Source organism: Rhinopithecus bieti, unplaced genomic scaffold (genome assembly GCF_001698545.2).
Source record: "Rhinopithecus bieti isolate Rb0 unplaced genomic scaffold, ASM169854v2 scaffold_4655, whole genome shotgun sequence".
Classification (NCBI taxonomy): domain Eukaryota; kingdom Metazoa; phylum Chordata; class Mammalia; order Primates; family Cercopithecidae; genus Rhinopithecus; species Rhinopithecus bieti.
Genome location: NW_016804517.1, coordinates 1,177,009 through 1,193,830, shown reverse-complemented (window position 1 = coordinate 1,193,830; position 16,822 = coordinate 1,177,009). Strand labels below are relative to the sequence as shown.

The 16,822-nt window shown below is 37.6% G+C and overlaps 1 protein-coding gene across 1 annotated transcript in view; it reads left to right on the top strand.

Moving 5' to 3' along the window:
* The window catches only part of A1CF (APOBEC1 complementation factor), an 81,549-nt gene that overhangs the window by 55,812 nt on the left and 8,915 nt on the right, over positions 1–16,822 (top strand). Inside the window, 4 exon segments of the mRNA XM_017868877.1 lie at positions 1,101–1,265; positions 7,080–7,177; positions 11,758–12,031; positions 13,984–14,189. Coding sequence (XP_017724366.1) covers positions 1,101–1,265; positions 7,080–7,177; positions 11,758–12,031; positions 13,984–14,189 — 743 coding nt within the window.

Genomic DNA, 16,822 nt, shown 5'->3' with positions numbered 1-16,822 from the left:
TGCTTACGGGATAAAGTTTATTCCCAAACAATGAATAAAAATCAAACTAGATTTCCAATCAAATTTAGAACTTGGGTTGACTCTCACTCCCCTCTCATCACTTCAACAAGATCTGCACTGTGTAGGGGTACAGGAGCAGAGTCACCAAAAAACCAAACCAAAACAACAACAAATAAAGGGGGAGGTGGTTAAGTAGAACAGATCTGGGAAAGTTATCCTCTCTAAAGCTCATTTCCCATTCTGTAAAATTGGGAGTCATTCACTTCCCCACAGGGTTACTGTGAGAAGGAACTGAGATAGCACATGAAAAACAGATGGTACAGTACAAGACACTCAATAAAATGTGTTTATAGTAATACAAATATATATGTAGCCATGGAGAACAACTACCCTTTTCAGAAGAGTTAAATTTTTCATCAAAGACTCTTCCATTGCTTGTCATCTGTCTTCTTAATTAGGAATTTTTTTTTTTAAAGTCTCCAGATTCCAGATTTATTCATGTTGTGAAAGAGGATTAAGAGGGAACACAGCTGGTCTAAGCCTTGACCAAGTGTGAGGGACAGAAAACAAGCTAAGGATGCCTGAGCCCCACCCACCTTTGCCGAAACACCATTTTTTGAACATCTCAATTGTGGTACCTAGCCTAATTAACAACACAGATTCAAACAGCAGTAAATACTCTTCCTAGTAACCTTCTCAATGTTCTGTGGAGTCAGACTCTATATCTGGGCCCTAAATCCATACTTTTCCTTTCTCCCTTTTGCTATCTTACCTTAAGTGACTACCTTCATCCGATGAGTGTTGTTGTGAGAGCCAAATGTGCCCTCTGCTGCCTCATTTCCGTTCAACCTCAAACCGCATCCTGGTTCCCTTTATAATCAATAGTTACAACAAGTCACTGGTCACACAGAACTCCCTTCTAGTCAGTTACTCCATTTATTTGGAATGTCTCTTAAGATCAATACTCACCAATTTTAACGGTCTTCTTGCTCATTCAAGACCTCAAGGGTCAGGCCAATTTAAAAGACCATCGGTATAAACTGAGATGATGTTGTCCTGATTTCTACATAATTAATCATAATTGTGATCATTTTCAACAGGAAGAATTCAGTTATGGGGACATCCTATTGCAGTAGACTGGGCAGAGCCAGAAGTAGAAGTTGATGAAGATACAATGTCTTCAGTGAAAATCCTATATGTAAGAAATCTTATGCTGTCTACCTCTGAAGAGATGATTGAAAAGGAATTCAACAATATCAAACCAGGTAGGACATATATACAAGATTAGTTTTTCAAAACATTCTTTAAAAGCACCTATGCTTGAGATGACTTCCCATAACATTAAGTAGAAATGCTTTTATTTAGCTCATCTCATAATTGCATGCAAACCTCTCAAACTATGTTCCTAACTTTGGATTAGAAAATCAAGCCATATGGTCCTATAATATTTATCAATATTATAATTTTATATTTATCTATGTGATTATTTAATGAATACCTATTTTCTTCACTAAACTATCAATTTCAAGAGTTTTTTTCCCTTCTTATTGTTTCCTCCTTCCTCAGACATTTAAGCTCTGGGGTACAATGATTGCTCAATAAATATTTACTGTAATAAAGAATGCATGCCGTAACTATATGTCTGACGCAGGGTTTCTCAGCCTCACCACTGTTGATATTTTGGAACAGATCATTCTTGGCTGTGTGGGTCTGTCCAGTGGTTTGTAGAATGTTTAGCAGCATCCCAGGCCCCTCCCTGTTAGATACCGGTAGCAACCTCCAAGATGTAATAATCAAAAATGCCTTCAGACATTGCAAAATATACTCTATGGATGGGCAAAATTGCCCCCAGTTTAGAACCACTGGCCTAATGGAATCCACTTGTGACGTTAGTAAAAAGGTGACAATCCTAGGAACCTCGTTTAAATGAAGAAGAAGGGAAAGGAATAGAGGGAAGGTGGAAGGGGATAGTTAGTTGCTACTCATCTTGCCAATACTTTTCAGTATCAATTCTAAGCCATCAGATTGACTCCCCATCTCTTTCTTCTCCATATAGGAGCTACAACACTGAGAGAGGTAGAGCATTTCAAGAAACAATGTGCAAATTACCATTTCCCAAAAACAGTTCAGAACATTAATTCTACAATCTTTTGGTAGATGTTACTGATAAAAGGGCTGCATGGTCAAATAAGCTTGTAAACACCAGATTCTGCAAAATTAAATTAATTTCTTCATTATGGAACTTACCAGAGTCTTTAGCCTTCTGACATGCTTTGAAATTCTCCAAGATACAGAAAGCTTCATTTTTAAATTTTCTGAAACATGACTGCTCTTTTTTGGCACATCATCTTGTGGGATTACTGTGTCTTTAAACATACTCTGGGCAGTAGTGGCTTAGGGTTATCATAGTAGTAATATCCTTTCATAACTGAGAATGTCCCAGCCTCCTGGCAAATTCTCTAGGTTGTTAATAAGCATAGGCCATGGTACTGTCATGTTAAAGCCGCCTGAGAATATTCACTTACACATACTCACATTGTCTGTTTCCAACTCTGGGTGCTATTTCAGATAAATAGAATGATAAGCTGATGATTTGCTCTGAAGGATATTCAGTAAGGATGTCACTGCTCCATTTTGAAAGACTCACCAAGGATCTTTCTCCAGCCTCAAGAACTCTGCCTTCCCTGAAATATTAGTGTGATGGTGTGGCTCCACACCAACAGCTGTGAATCCATGACTAAGCTAGAAACTGCAAACGACGGACTACCGTACTGTGTGCCAAGTATTGCAGTGGGCACTTTCACAGCATGTGTCATTTATTCATCACAACTCTATAATACAGGTTGCTTTATGAATTCCATTACTTTATAGATAAGAAAACCAGGACCCAGAGTAGTTAAGTGGTTTGCCCAGGGTCACACAGCTAGCAGGTGGCAGATCCTGGATTTGAACTCGAATCTGGTAAAGGACATGTTCTTAAAAACTTTAATACTCTCATGCCCAATCTTTATTCCATTCACTCACTCATTCATTCAACTGTCTTTCCTTCAGTAGCTCCTATGTGTGAGGCACTGTGGAAGGAACCAACAAGTATGATGTGTGTGTGGAAAAAGTTTAAGAAATTCCAGAAAAAATACATCTTAGACAGACTACTCTTGGAGTGAAGAGAAGATTTGTGTTTCGAAGTGACAACTAAGCTGAGATCTGAATGTTGATGCAGTTGTAGACATAGGAACCATAACGTGTGTGTATAAATATTGCTCACTATTCTCCCCTCATTGCATGTTGACTTTCTACCTTCCCAGAGTGAATAATACTTCTTATTTTTATCTAATTAAAACAGCACCCTTTTTCTTTTTTGCCAAGGGCTAGAATGAGAAACTACTAAAAGGCTGCTTCCTTTCCTAGGCCCTGGTCATTAGCTTTCCCAGTCTGTGTATTGGCATATAGTGAAGAGACATGTGTGCCCGGATCCTACTAATTATCATGAAAATAATGAACGTCACATATCTCTCTGTTGCTTGCTCTCTCACTTTCTCTTTCTTCTTGGGACTAAAGTGTGTCCAGAGATTTCAGGTCATAGTCTGCAGCTGGTGGCACAACTCTCAGGGCTATATAATGATGTGTGGCTTGTTCTTCCTGGCCCTCTGCAAAAAAAAATATGAATTGCTGAAGGTGAACAACTAGCAGACATCTGCTGCATTGAGAGGGAAAAGTCAGAGCTAACTAGTTTGTTTTATCTTGGAAAGTATGTACTGTGCCATGGCTATACTTACCTAGAAAAATTTATAGAAAGAAACAGGAAAATGACTCTTTAAAAATTCCATTTAAAGTTTAGGTCCCTCAGAGGAACCTACATATTACCTCAAAATATTTGACCACGTATCATTTTAACCATGATGAGCTTGAATAATACTATATTGCCACTCAGAGACACAAATGATAATTAGAACAAAAATTGGGATCTGAAGATGGTTTGTTCTTCCCCACTGTAGCCTAAGGGTATCTGCTGAATTTCCAATTATAGTCATTCTACAAAATCTGATCTTCCTACAAGAGTTTAGCACTATTAGAATCACCTGAAGTGCATGTTAAATCGCTGATTGCATGGCCCATCATGGGTAGGCTCAAGGATTTCCATTTCTATTAAGCTTCCAGACAAAGCTGATTCTGCTGGTCAGGGGACCACACTTGGGGAAACATGACCCTCTGATAACCTTTCCTTTGGCATACAGGTGTATTTCTCCTCAGGTTTATGTGTTGCTGACAAGTTGATAATAAACACAGCAATAATTTTTCAATTTCTTGCATCATGATTTCAGAGGATCTTTTTCTTCTTTGCTAATGGATGATTGAGTAATAATGATCATTCATATTCTATGGACTCATCCTCTGCCAAATGAGGATCAATTACTAAACAAACTCCTATGCACTAAAGAAGAAACATATTAAAATAAGCCATGTGGTGAATACTATTGTAGAGAAAACCAACTTTTATCACACAAACTCTAACTTTTTAACTTGTCTGTTTTCTGAGACTAAATTTTTAAGTATCAAATTTTCCAAAACCAGATGCATCTGGAAATTATCCAACAGCGAAGATAATTTGAAATATCTGCAAACAGAATTTCAGAAAATCTAAATTCATTATCATCTGAAATGCCACCTAACTGGTGTAGATGACAGAAGTCGGGTTGTGAATTAACTGATAATATTCCCTTATTCCATGTGTATTTATAGAGTAACTCCTATGTCCAAGGCAGTAGGCAGGAACCAGGAGAAGATGATACCACAAAGTCTCTGAAGCAGGTCCTCTTCTCAGGGAGGTAACAGACCAGGGGGTCTAAGTGGAGAATGACATTGAAATATGAACTGGAAAAGTGCAAAGACTGGAAAGGTGAAGGTCATCATTGGCCAGTCTTTCTTCTCAATTACAAAAACGAGTCATGGGATTGAGTCATGATCATCACCCCGTGTGACACTGAAAGGAATGAAGAGACTATATTGGATATTCAGTTAATTATACGTCCCATGCTTCATGGTCTCAGAGAGCTTTATTTATCCTTAGCCTGGCCAGATAATTTTGCTCTGTATAACCATTGCCATAAGAAGTCAAGGGTTGAATGTTGAAGGGAGTGTAAAGAGAAGTATCACAATGTCTTTAAATTGTCCCTTATGTTACAGGTTCACTATTATTCCAAAGGAAGATAATTCTTAGTCATTGAACCATGTGGGAGAGTAAAAGCTCTAATTACCTTTGTTACCTTGAATCTAAGAGGATAATGAAACTTTGATAGGTACAGAAAGGACTTCCCCATCTTCTTTTCCCTGGAATAATGTCTCATCCTATGTTGTCTCCCTAGACTCTCAAGGTACACCCAAGTGAGTGTAGGGTAAAAGAAGATAATTGGCATGCTAAACTACAGTGGTTAAACAGATTTCCACCTTACCTTCACTCTAAGCAAAAGGTCTATTTTTAAAATTGAGTAACCAACAACATGTTAAAATACAACATCCAACTATCTCGGTACAACTATCTTTTCATTTTATATGTTGCTATCATGTTCAGCAGTTCCTTTACATAAAAATAGATGGTTTGTTTGGGTTTTCTACACAAATAACATAAATAAATTTTGCAAATATTTGTAAAATGCCAAATACATCAATTACAATATGAAAATCCCCTTCATTCTTCCCAACTTTTCTCCCCATTCCTGAAGTAACCCCTGTTAAGAGTTTGGTCTCTATCTTTTCAATTTGCTTTCTGTATGAGTGTATTTAAATTTTGTGCATATATATAGTTTGGGATTATTAAAAACACAAATGCCATAATATTGTACTTACTATTTTATAACTTTTTAAAACTTAACAATAGATCTTGGGCCAGGTATGGTGGCTCATGCCTGTAATCCCAATACTTTGGGAGGCCGAGGTGGGCAGATTACCTGAGGTCTGGAGTTCAAGACCAGTCTGATCAACATGGTGAAACTCCTTCTCTACTAAAAATACAAAATTAGCCAGGCACATGGTGGCACATGCCTGTAATCCCAGCTACTAGGGAGGCTGAGGCAGAAGAATCGCTTGAACCAGGGAGGCGGAGGTTGCAGTGAGCTGAGATCACGCCATTGCACTCTAGCCTGGGCAACAAGAGCAAAACTCTGTCTGAAAAAAAAAAATAGAGAGGTATTTAATCTTCCCGTGTAATCACATACAGGTCTATTTTCTTTATAGACTCCTTGGTGTTGGTATAAATGTAGCAGATTTAATCACTCATGAAAATAGACATTAAATTGTTTTATTTTTGCTCTTTCAACAATGTTGTAATTGATACCCTTATGCATGATCCTTGTACATGTGTGTGAGTGTTTCTGTATGAGACATTCCTCAAAGTAGAATAGTAGATATTTACATTGTTTCCAGTCTTTAGCTATCATGACAGCAAGGCAGGCAACTTATCTTGGTTCCCAGATGTTCTTTCGGAAACAAGTTTCTTTTTCTTCTTTTTGCTTTTCTATTTAAAGATTAATGGATAAGGATATAGTGAATACAGTTGTAGTTCCTCTCTGTGTGGACTCTAAATCTCAGTTACCTTGTCAGAATTGTAGTTACCTAATATTTAAGTTTTAAAAAGTAATTTAAAGTTAATTACATAAGACAAAAGAGATAAAGACATTTTGCTGGCACGAAAAGCATAAAACTTAAAAAAGTAATCAGCTAAATATATATTTATAAAATGATCAATAATTGAGTTCAACTCAACAAACATTTTACCATGCAAAAGGTACTATCTTTTACATTACATAAGATGCAAAGGAAGATGGAATTCCCACCCTTAGAGACCTTATAATCTAGGAAGTGGAAAGCACAAATCCATAACAAATTATAATAAGTCAGAATATAAATTTTATTTTTAAAACTGCAAAAAAAAATCTTCAGTTGAATGTTCTTGATGAGATCCTTTCTTAAATATGAGATATCCATGAAAAAATCCAATATTATTTGCAGCTAGGTGCTAAAATATATCACTTTCAGGGCTCTCTTAAGTTTGTTAATGGGGCAACCTTCACTCTATTTTACAGGTGCTGTGGAGAGGGTGAAGAAAATTCGAGACTATGCTTTTGTGCACTTCAGTAACCGAGAAGATGCAGTTGAGGCTATGAAAGCTTTAAACGGCAAGGTAAGGAAGAACAAAGAAAAAAATATGCAGATTCCATCCAAGTTTGATGTGGACATTACATTCAAAAGCACAGTCCTGCAAGTCTGTCTCACTCCAGCCTTCTCTGACACGGCTGCCTCAGTCCATTTAAGATTTACTAAAGAGAAATGATGGAAAATACAATGGAAATTGGAGATGTACCTAATATATCCAACTTTAGCTCTATTTTTTTTCTAATTTGGACCAGGCACTGACACTCAATTTCCATGGAAAGAGGAGATTGAAGTAGATTATTTCAAGGTGTTTTTCACAATTCCAGTTTTCTCTCATTACTTCAAAGAGATTATCATCATTTTATTGCAGTATTTTAGAAGCCAATGAATTAAAAACATGTCAAGATAGCTGTTATTCTGCCTTCATAGTTTGATCTTCCACTTGGAAAGCTTAGAGTCTCTCACTTTGCCAAGAGTAGGGGCTGGGGAAGCTTCTATATCCTCACTACTGAGTTGTATACAGAAGCCAATATAATATTTATATATCAAGCCAATAAACATTTAAAACCTTCTGTAGACCACTTATCATGCTAGGATACAAAAAGAATCAAAGATGTTTGACAAGTAGTTAAAAGTTGGTTGGAGGAATAAGACAACTACACAAACACATGCAAAGTACAGTCAAGTAAATATCATAAAAAGAGATCAACGTGGTGAGCAAGTTCAAAGGAAGAAGTGGGCCATAAAGAATAAAACATCTTCATGGATATGAGAAGATAATATTTAAAAGAAGCCATGAAAATTGGGTATAATTTCAAAAATCAAAATATGGAAAGACAAGCAGTCTTAGACAGAGGCACAGAATTTGAGAAGAGCAAGACAAGATTGGAGAACAGGAAAATGTGGAGTAACTTGGTTGGAACATAATGCACATGGGACTGTTTTACCTATCGGATCTGGTATCAGCCAGGGTCCCAAAGAAAACAAATAGCAAAGGAATTAATTACAAAAGTGTGAGTTGGGACTAGGGAAATCAAAAAAACAGTGTCAGAATTTGGGGCTCACAGCACTCTGGAGTGAAAGGTACAAGGGGCTGGAGAATTAATAGAAATCCTGAAAGGGGAGAGAATTGTGTAGAGCAGATCTCTTTGCAAGAAGTAGCTGGGTGCAGTGGCTCACACCTGTAATCTCAGCACTTCGGGAGGCTGAGGTGGAAGGATTGCTTGAGCCCAGGAGTCCGAGACCAGCCTGGACAAGATGGCAAGACCTCATCTCTACAAAAATTAGCCAAGCATGGTGGCATGGACTACTACAGTAGTCCCAGCTACTCCAGAGGCTGAGGTGGGAGGATCTCTTGATCCCAGGAGGCTGAGACTGCAGTGATCTATGATTGTGCCATTGCATTCCAGCCTGGACAACAGAGTGAAACCCCATCATTAAGGAAAAAAAGAAAAGAGAACAGAAAGAAGTAGTGATTTTGGTCAAAGGACACAGTCAGCCCAAGGTGACCTTTCAAAGAGGGATCCAGCAGAATAAATGCCCCAAATTCACTGTTGTCTCTTTCTCCAACCTCCTACCAGCATTCTGCATTGGCTAAATCCAATCACAATCTAGAAGGCTAAAGAGGACCCCAGGTAGAATAGTCTCCCAGAGCAGAGAGCAGGCTGGAGCTGGTAGGTGGTGAATTCCATAGGGAGTGGATCCAGATGGCAAAGGGAGTATCTCTTAGCCTAGGCCCTTTAGACACTGTGGAGCCTCTTGCATCTTAGCTCCTCAGGGGCCCACTCAAACTCAAAAATGTTTGAGTGCTGGAGGGTGGGGTGGAGAATATATTCACTCTGAAATACAAAAATGACAACTGCAAAGCAAAAACTAATGCATAGTTAAATACATGTCTATAAAGAAAAGCATTATTTCATCTTCATTGATTATCACATTTAATATCATAAAAGCATTATTACTTGGAAAACAATCTATAAGTTAGATTTTCTCTATATGGAAACATTCCTGAGTATACACGATGATTGCTGGGAAGGAACAGCCATCACAAATTAAATGCCAATAATTACACTGGAATAATTACAATGGAAACATATTCAAATTATTCCCAATTTTGCAGCTAGATATTTTATAGTAATATTTACACATATTATTTAGTTAAATATATATTTAATATTATATTTGACTATAATGTTGTATGGAAAATCTAAAGTAAGTTTTCCTAGGAACTATGGTTTTGAGCATATATATAGAAATTTATATTTAATTTATTAGATGAGGTGAGATCTTGAATTTTTTTTGTGCAGTATGTATCACATTTACAATTTAGGAAAATTAGCCTAGTAAGAATTGACTTTTTAATACAGGTGAGAGAAACATGTCATAGAAACTAGTTATAAAGCTATTATAGTCACCCAAATGGGACAAAATAAGGTCTTGAACTTAGGTAGCAATGGAATGTAGGAAACAACCATATACAGAACAGTAGGGATAAATTCAAAGGACCCCGGAACTGATTGGAGATAGGGGTGAAAAAGAAGAAGTCATATAAGCTTCCAATATGGTAGGTTGTTATGAAAGTCAGGAAGGGAAGCCTATTCAGAGAGAAAAATAATGAATTGAGCTTCAGAATGATTATTCATTTATTCCAAGTGTGTGAAGTGAAAGAAATTTTACTAAGCTTGGGCTATACAGATTAATAAGATGTTGTCCTAGCTCTTGAAATATCTAAACTAAATAACTAAAATACAATATTGAGTTTAAAATGCTTTTGGATGGGACAGAGGAAGGCAGAACAAAATTTATTATGACAAGAAATCTGAATTTGCAGCAAAGAATCATTCCATGCAAAATGTGTCTTGATATGGAAGTGCCTATAAGCAGAGACCTATTTGAGTCTCTCATCTTCCTCAAGACCAGACAGAAGATATAAATAATCTTATACCCAAGGTCCTCCCCTATTTTCAGTATGCCAGTTCTATTTTTTCTAATTATATCAACATCAATATAAGATTGTTGAATATCAGCTGGATTCTATCAGAGTATTCCATCTAACTTATTTGACACTGGCTCCTGCTACTAAAAAGTAAGATAAATACATAATACTGGAGACAGGCCGGGCGCGGTGGCTCAAGCCTGTAATCTCAGGACTTTGGGAGGCCGAGACGGGTGGATCACGAGGTCAGGAGATGGAGACCATCCTGGCTAACACGGTGAAACCTCGTCTCTACTAAAAAATACAAAAAACTAGCCGGGCGAGGTGGCAGGCGCCTGTAGTCCCAGCTACTCGGGAGGCTGAGGCAGGAGAATGGCGTGAACTCGGGAGGCGGAGCTTGCAGTGAGCTGAGATCCGGCCACTGCACTCCAGCCTGGGCAGCAGATCGAGACTCCGTCTCAAAAAAAAAAAAAAAAAAAAAAAATACTGGAGACAAACCGACCCATAGGCTGAACAAAATGGTCAGGATGATCATGAAGCACAAGCTTTGTCCAGCAGACTTCGATAATCCAGGAACCACTGAGTCACTGTTGAAATCAGAGGGTAAGGGTGCACACTCAGCTGCTGTGAATGTGAATTTCTGTAGAAACACTTTAAATAAAAGTGTTCTGTATATAAAACAGAAGATCATCACATTCTTATTCAAAAAAAAAGCCACAAATGCTTTCTGACAATAATTTGTTCCTTTGATAATAAATACATCAATCTATCAAGAATTTGTTGAGAGCCATGTTTGTTTCTTGTGTAGGTAAGCAATACATAGAAGTTAGTAGCACATGTAGATCTACATACGTTCATTATCTTTGACATCTGGAGCTGTTCACACTCTCAAAATTTGTGTCAATAATTTGTGAGGACAAGTTTTAAGCGGTGCATGATCTGAGAACCTCAATACTACTCTCACTCGCAACTACTCCCGACCACTGTCATCCCTGTTTATTAGTTCCCAACTGTTCGGCAGATCAAAAGGTGGCTTCACAAGGAAGAACCTGTGGCAGGCAATGCAACAGTCTCCCAGATTCCTCTTCCTTTGGTAGAGCCACAGTATGCCTCTCTTCTCCTGTGAAAACTTACTTGTGTGGCTGATCTAAGGAGCAAGGCAGTTAGTAGGCTATCAGCTGGAAGGGCCTGATTTGGCTGCCCATGCTAAATGCTAATAATTGATAAGATTTCATTATTGGTCTCCTTTCACCTTCATCTTATTGTGCTAGGTAATGGAGATTTTATACCATCCAGGACAAAACTAAATTTTGTTGTAGTTATATAATTATATAGATATGTAATTTAAAACACATATATGACCTAATAAAAATATTACATAAGTTTCTGTCTCAGTGACTGTAACCAGATTATAAATTTATAATGAATATGTCAATGGACACCGGCCAATATGTCACTGTCAAACCTGTTGGCATCTTATGCATCTTACCAACAAAATGGCTCAGAAAAAATTCAACTGGCATACAAACACAAACTTATAAAATGACAAGATACAATCAATAAACCTATAGCAAATAGTCTAACACTTTGAAGGAATCATGTTATTAGGGCTCAGCCACACTTGGTTATCTTCGTATCATCTCATGCTGATTTTTCTTCGCTCTCTACAACAGGTGCTGGACGGTTCCCCCATTGAAGTCACCCTAGCAAAACCAGTGGACAAGGACAGTTATGTTAGGTACACCCGAGGCACAGGTGGAAGGGGCACCATGCTGCAAGGAGAGTATACCTACTCTTTGGGCCAAGTTTATGATCCCACCACAACCTACCTTGGAGCTCCTGTCTTCTATGCCCCCCAGGCTTATGCAGCAATTCCCAGTCTTCATTTCCCAGCCACCAAAGGACACCTCAGCAACAGAGCCATTATCCGAGCCCCTTCTATTAGAGGTAACTCCAGTCACATCTTGCTTTAGAGTAATCCCAAGATTTCAAATGACTCAAATTGCAGTAGCCTTAGATACATTGGATGGGTCCACTGGGAGAAAAGCACTGAAAATGTTTTTTATTAAAAATCAAGTATTATATCAATAGTTTTCTTTTAATAGGAGCCTTTTTTCACATTACAACTGGTTATTGAAAAAACGTGGTCAGAACATTGTGCAAATGAGCCTAGTGCACAGATTCAAACTTTACATGGGTCCATAAAATTTGCACAAACTAAAACCTAGTTCTATAATTGTTAGCTTCTTCTGTATCACTTGTCCACCATTGTGCAGTCATCTGTGGCTCATTACAACACTTCTGGAATAGACTAGTATAGTCCAGTGGAAACCAATTACCTCAACTAGCAAAACCCGTGTGTATTTGATGGTGACTCAGTGGCATTGTCTTAATATACAAATCACAAATTATTATAAATATAATCTAACAGACACATGAGAGGTTATCATCTGATGGCCTCCAAGAAATATGTGTTATACTTTCTTAAAAGCCAAATTATTAAGGAAATTACTATATTTCTTTAGTATATGGAGAACTAAATAAACACCAAATAGAAAAAAAACCCCAATCAGACTGCTAATAACACAATAAACATTTCGCATTTGAATCCTGTAAGAATTCTAAATGTTTGAGTAGTTTTCCAAGCTCCATTTCTTCAAGGAAGCTAGAAGATAAAGAAAGCCTTTATTTTATTTCCAAGCAACTAGCTTGTCCCTGCCTTTTTGGCTCCTTCAGATTAGTTTTTCTAGGATATGGCTAATGCCAACTGAATCCCAGTTCTGTCCTCTAAATACGACACAAATCTGGGCAATTCGATAAATAAACTGTGTATTTAAGTCTATTCTTGGGTTTGGCTTAGAAGCAACGAGGCACATCTAGATTACTGTAGAAACAATTATCTTACTGTGTTTTACTATTTCTCAGTATAACTGAATTGATCATCCTAGGAGCTCTAGTCTTCAACGGCCTTAAAAGTTTCATACTCATAATTACTTGCCCCAAAATTTTAATGCAAATTAAATAATCAGGATTTCCTTTAGGATAACTTGTCTATGTGACAATAAATTATATCATTGTAACATTATGCATTTATAATGAAAAATCACATCATTAACCAATCCATACATTAAATACAAATTGTCAACCAGTTATGATGTAGAAAAAAACAAACTCCACTATAACAGAAAAAAATGCCTATCTAACAAGAAAGGAATCAATGAATGATATTCATGGATGAAGGGTAATCAATTTAATTTTGTATCTCTATGCCACCAACATAAAATCAAAGTAGCAACATGGCAAAACAAAAATCAAAAGGAATCTATGCATGAAACTCAATGGAAACTTAAGCCTCACATTGACCGAACATCAGAGAGCGGATGGTGAACCTAAAAGCATGCTTTCTAAATGCTTGTTTTCCAATAAGTCACTGGAGGTGGGATAATTAGAGAAGCCAGAATTTATTTCTAATATAGTGATCAGCGACAGTCTCTATGCAAGACTGATTTCAAAACAAGTGGTTGCATTATGTTGGAATGTTATAATAAATACATTCCCAGTCTTTATTAGTCTATATTAGAAAATATCAAGAAAAGGTCACCTAAAGACAAAAATTGCAAAATTTCCCTCCCAACATTTTTAAGTTGCTTAGGTACTTATCAACAGTATTGTACTTATCAATGGCAAGGCTTTCTTCTGAAGCTAGTTTTTCAAAAAAGAGAAAGACACCTATGTTAAACCTCACCTTATGTTGAGTTTCATTACATTAGAATCCTAGAGTTTCCCACCCATCTTCAGGGCAATAATCAACGTGAATTGGGCTAACTTTTCCATTACAGTAAGATTCAGGGTGATTTTCTGGTGGTTTGATTCAGTTTAATGCCTTCTTACATTCCTAGAAATTTACATGAATGTACCTGTAGGGGCTGCGGGAGTGAGAGGACTGGGCGGCCGTGGCTATTTGGCATACACAGGCCTGGGTCGAGGATACCAGGCCAAAGGAGACAAAAGAGAAGACAAACTCTATGACATTTTACCTGGGATGGAGCTCACCCCAATGAATCCTGTCACATTAAAACCCCAAGGAATTAAACTCGCTCCCCAGGTAGGTAATGTTATTCCAGAAATAGTTTCTTTAAGTTGTGCCAATGAGCATCATTCACTTTTACCAAATGATTTGACTTGATCCCTACTCAAGCTATGGGTTTTTTTTTTCTTTTAATATATAAAGCATTCAATCAATGTCACACCCTTTGAGGGAATGCTGGGCATCAGGTGCCGTTTATTCTATTATAGGTCCTTTCTCTTTTTAAAAAAATCATAAAACTTAACACCTTGAACTATATTGCACTGAAATGCAAAGAATCTGAAAGCTATTAAGAATTATCAACCCATACCCTAAATGAAAATAAAATGAGGCAAAGACCCCATCTCAGAATAAATGCCTATTGTATGTGAGCCAGGTTGGTTAGCAAATGAAGGGCATTATGGCAGAGCCCTGAATAGACCATTTAGGACATCTTTTCTTGGAAATACTATATCTAAGAGAAAACTCCACCATGATATCTAGGTGAATTATTAACTATGAGATGTCGTCAGTCATACCAAATTAACTCTTCCTCCATAGTTACATTGCGGCAGTGGCATTACAGAGAGGGTTTTTTTGTGTGTGTTCATTTAAGAGTTCTAAGTTTCCATACTTCAACATTAACCTGTGTTTTTTATTATTGGAAAATTAAAAGTTGTACAAGTTTCAATACGGAAACTGACTCCCAGGGTTAAAAATAAAACAAAACAGGGTCTATGCTAACTCTGAGACTGTTCCCTGTGGGAGTGTGATAGGTGCTGATCTCTCTGAAATATATTTTGGCTGAATAATCAGTTACAGTTTGTGCATCTTGAAGGAAACTTCCCTATTCCCATGACAAAGGTGGGCTTATAGCCCCACATTTATGGAAGTAGCCCTTATAATTTCAATCCAGAAGAAAACTTGGTTTTCTAAAAGCTCATCTTGGGTAATTTTTTAACGGGATTTCTCACTTTCTTTTATGCACAAATTAGCTTATCTAAGGTTTCTGCTAGCCCCACCCAGGGAATTAAAAAAAAAAGAAAGAAAGCCTACCAGAGTGCTAAACAGCAATCATTTGTTTGTTCACAAAAGATTTAGTAAACTTCTCTTATGCACCATGTAGTGCACTAGGTGCTGGAGATGCACAAGTGAATATAAAAAAATCCTTACCATCAAAAATTAGATGGCAATCCAGTGGGAAAAAAACTGACACATAAACATATAACCATAGTGAAATCTGGAAGTGATATGATGAAGTTTGTTCAGAAAATATAAAAGCCAGTCACCCAGTTTCTCTTGGGTTAAAACCCAAAACCAAGAACCTGATTAAAGTACTGGAATCCTTAGAAATCTTTTAAGAAAATAAAAAATAATAGTCACAAATTCTGTATAATAGTAGTTCTGATAGCTGTGATAGTATGAAAAGAGATCTCTTCGTTTCACATCAAACTCAAGTTAGAAATTCATCATGTCTTATATTAATATGTCAGTAATAATCTCTATCAATTAATAAAAGTGTCTCTGTCCCCAGAAAAATAACTGGGGACAGCCAGTGTACCCGCTGCACTCTGCTATTGGACAAGACCAAAGACAATTATTTTTATACAAAAGACAAATTAATAAAATTGTTCTCTGACCTTCTACAACTATGGCTTAGAAATGAAGACCATGCCACCACCAACCAATATAGATGGGGCCTAAACAACCCCAAAGTAGAGTTATGAACTTCCAGCCAGAAGCAGAGACAAATACTGCCCTGCAAAGTCAGCAGTGAGAGCTGGTGTTCCTTCCACCCAGGTTTGCTCACCTGGCATAAACAGGCAGGCATCATATCTACCAGCAAAAGCTCCATTATTATTGCCCAAGAACTGTAGAGAATGCTCTATCCTACACAACAAGAGTATTAAAAAGAAAATGTCAATAGAGAAAATAGGAACAATCTACAAATTAATAAACTGGAAAATATCATGCTGTTGCAGCTGGGTTAGTCAGCATAAATGAGGTAAGAAACCCCAGAGACACCTCCTGAGGCACTGTTCTGTCTTCCAGAGTTATTTTCTCAGTCTCATGCCCTGCTTTCCACAGTCCACTGAATCTGCTGACTAACGAGAGCAGCAGGACCTCTGGACAACCAAAAATGGCTTCAGAATAAAGAAACTATGAATCTTTAGAAAATATTCAGTTTGGAGTAATTACAGAAGAAAACAACGTGCAGGAGGATGCTAAAAAGCATACTGTCATTAAGCAAAAGGAAAAAAAAGCCAGAAATAGTGTCTTACCAAACAAATAAAAACATTGCAACTGTCAACACCCGTCTAGGAATGCTCAGTAAATACCAATCCATTAATAAATAAATTATTTGGAGGGGCGGAGCAAGATGGCCGAATAGGAACAGCTCCAGTCTCCAACTCCCAGCGCGAGCCACACAGAAGACCGGTGATTTCTGCATTTTCAACTGAGGTACTGGGGACATCTCACTAGGGAGTGCCAGACAATCGGTGCTGGTCAGCTGCTGCAGCCCGACCAGCAAGAGCTGAAGCAGGGCGAGGCATCGCCTCACCTGGGAAGTGTAAGGGGGAAGGGAATCCCTTTTCCTAGCCAGGGGAACTGAGACACACAACACCTGGAAAATCGGGTAACTCCCACCCCAATACTGCGCTTTAAGCAAC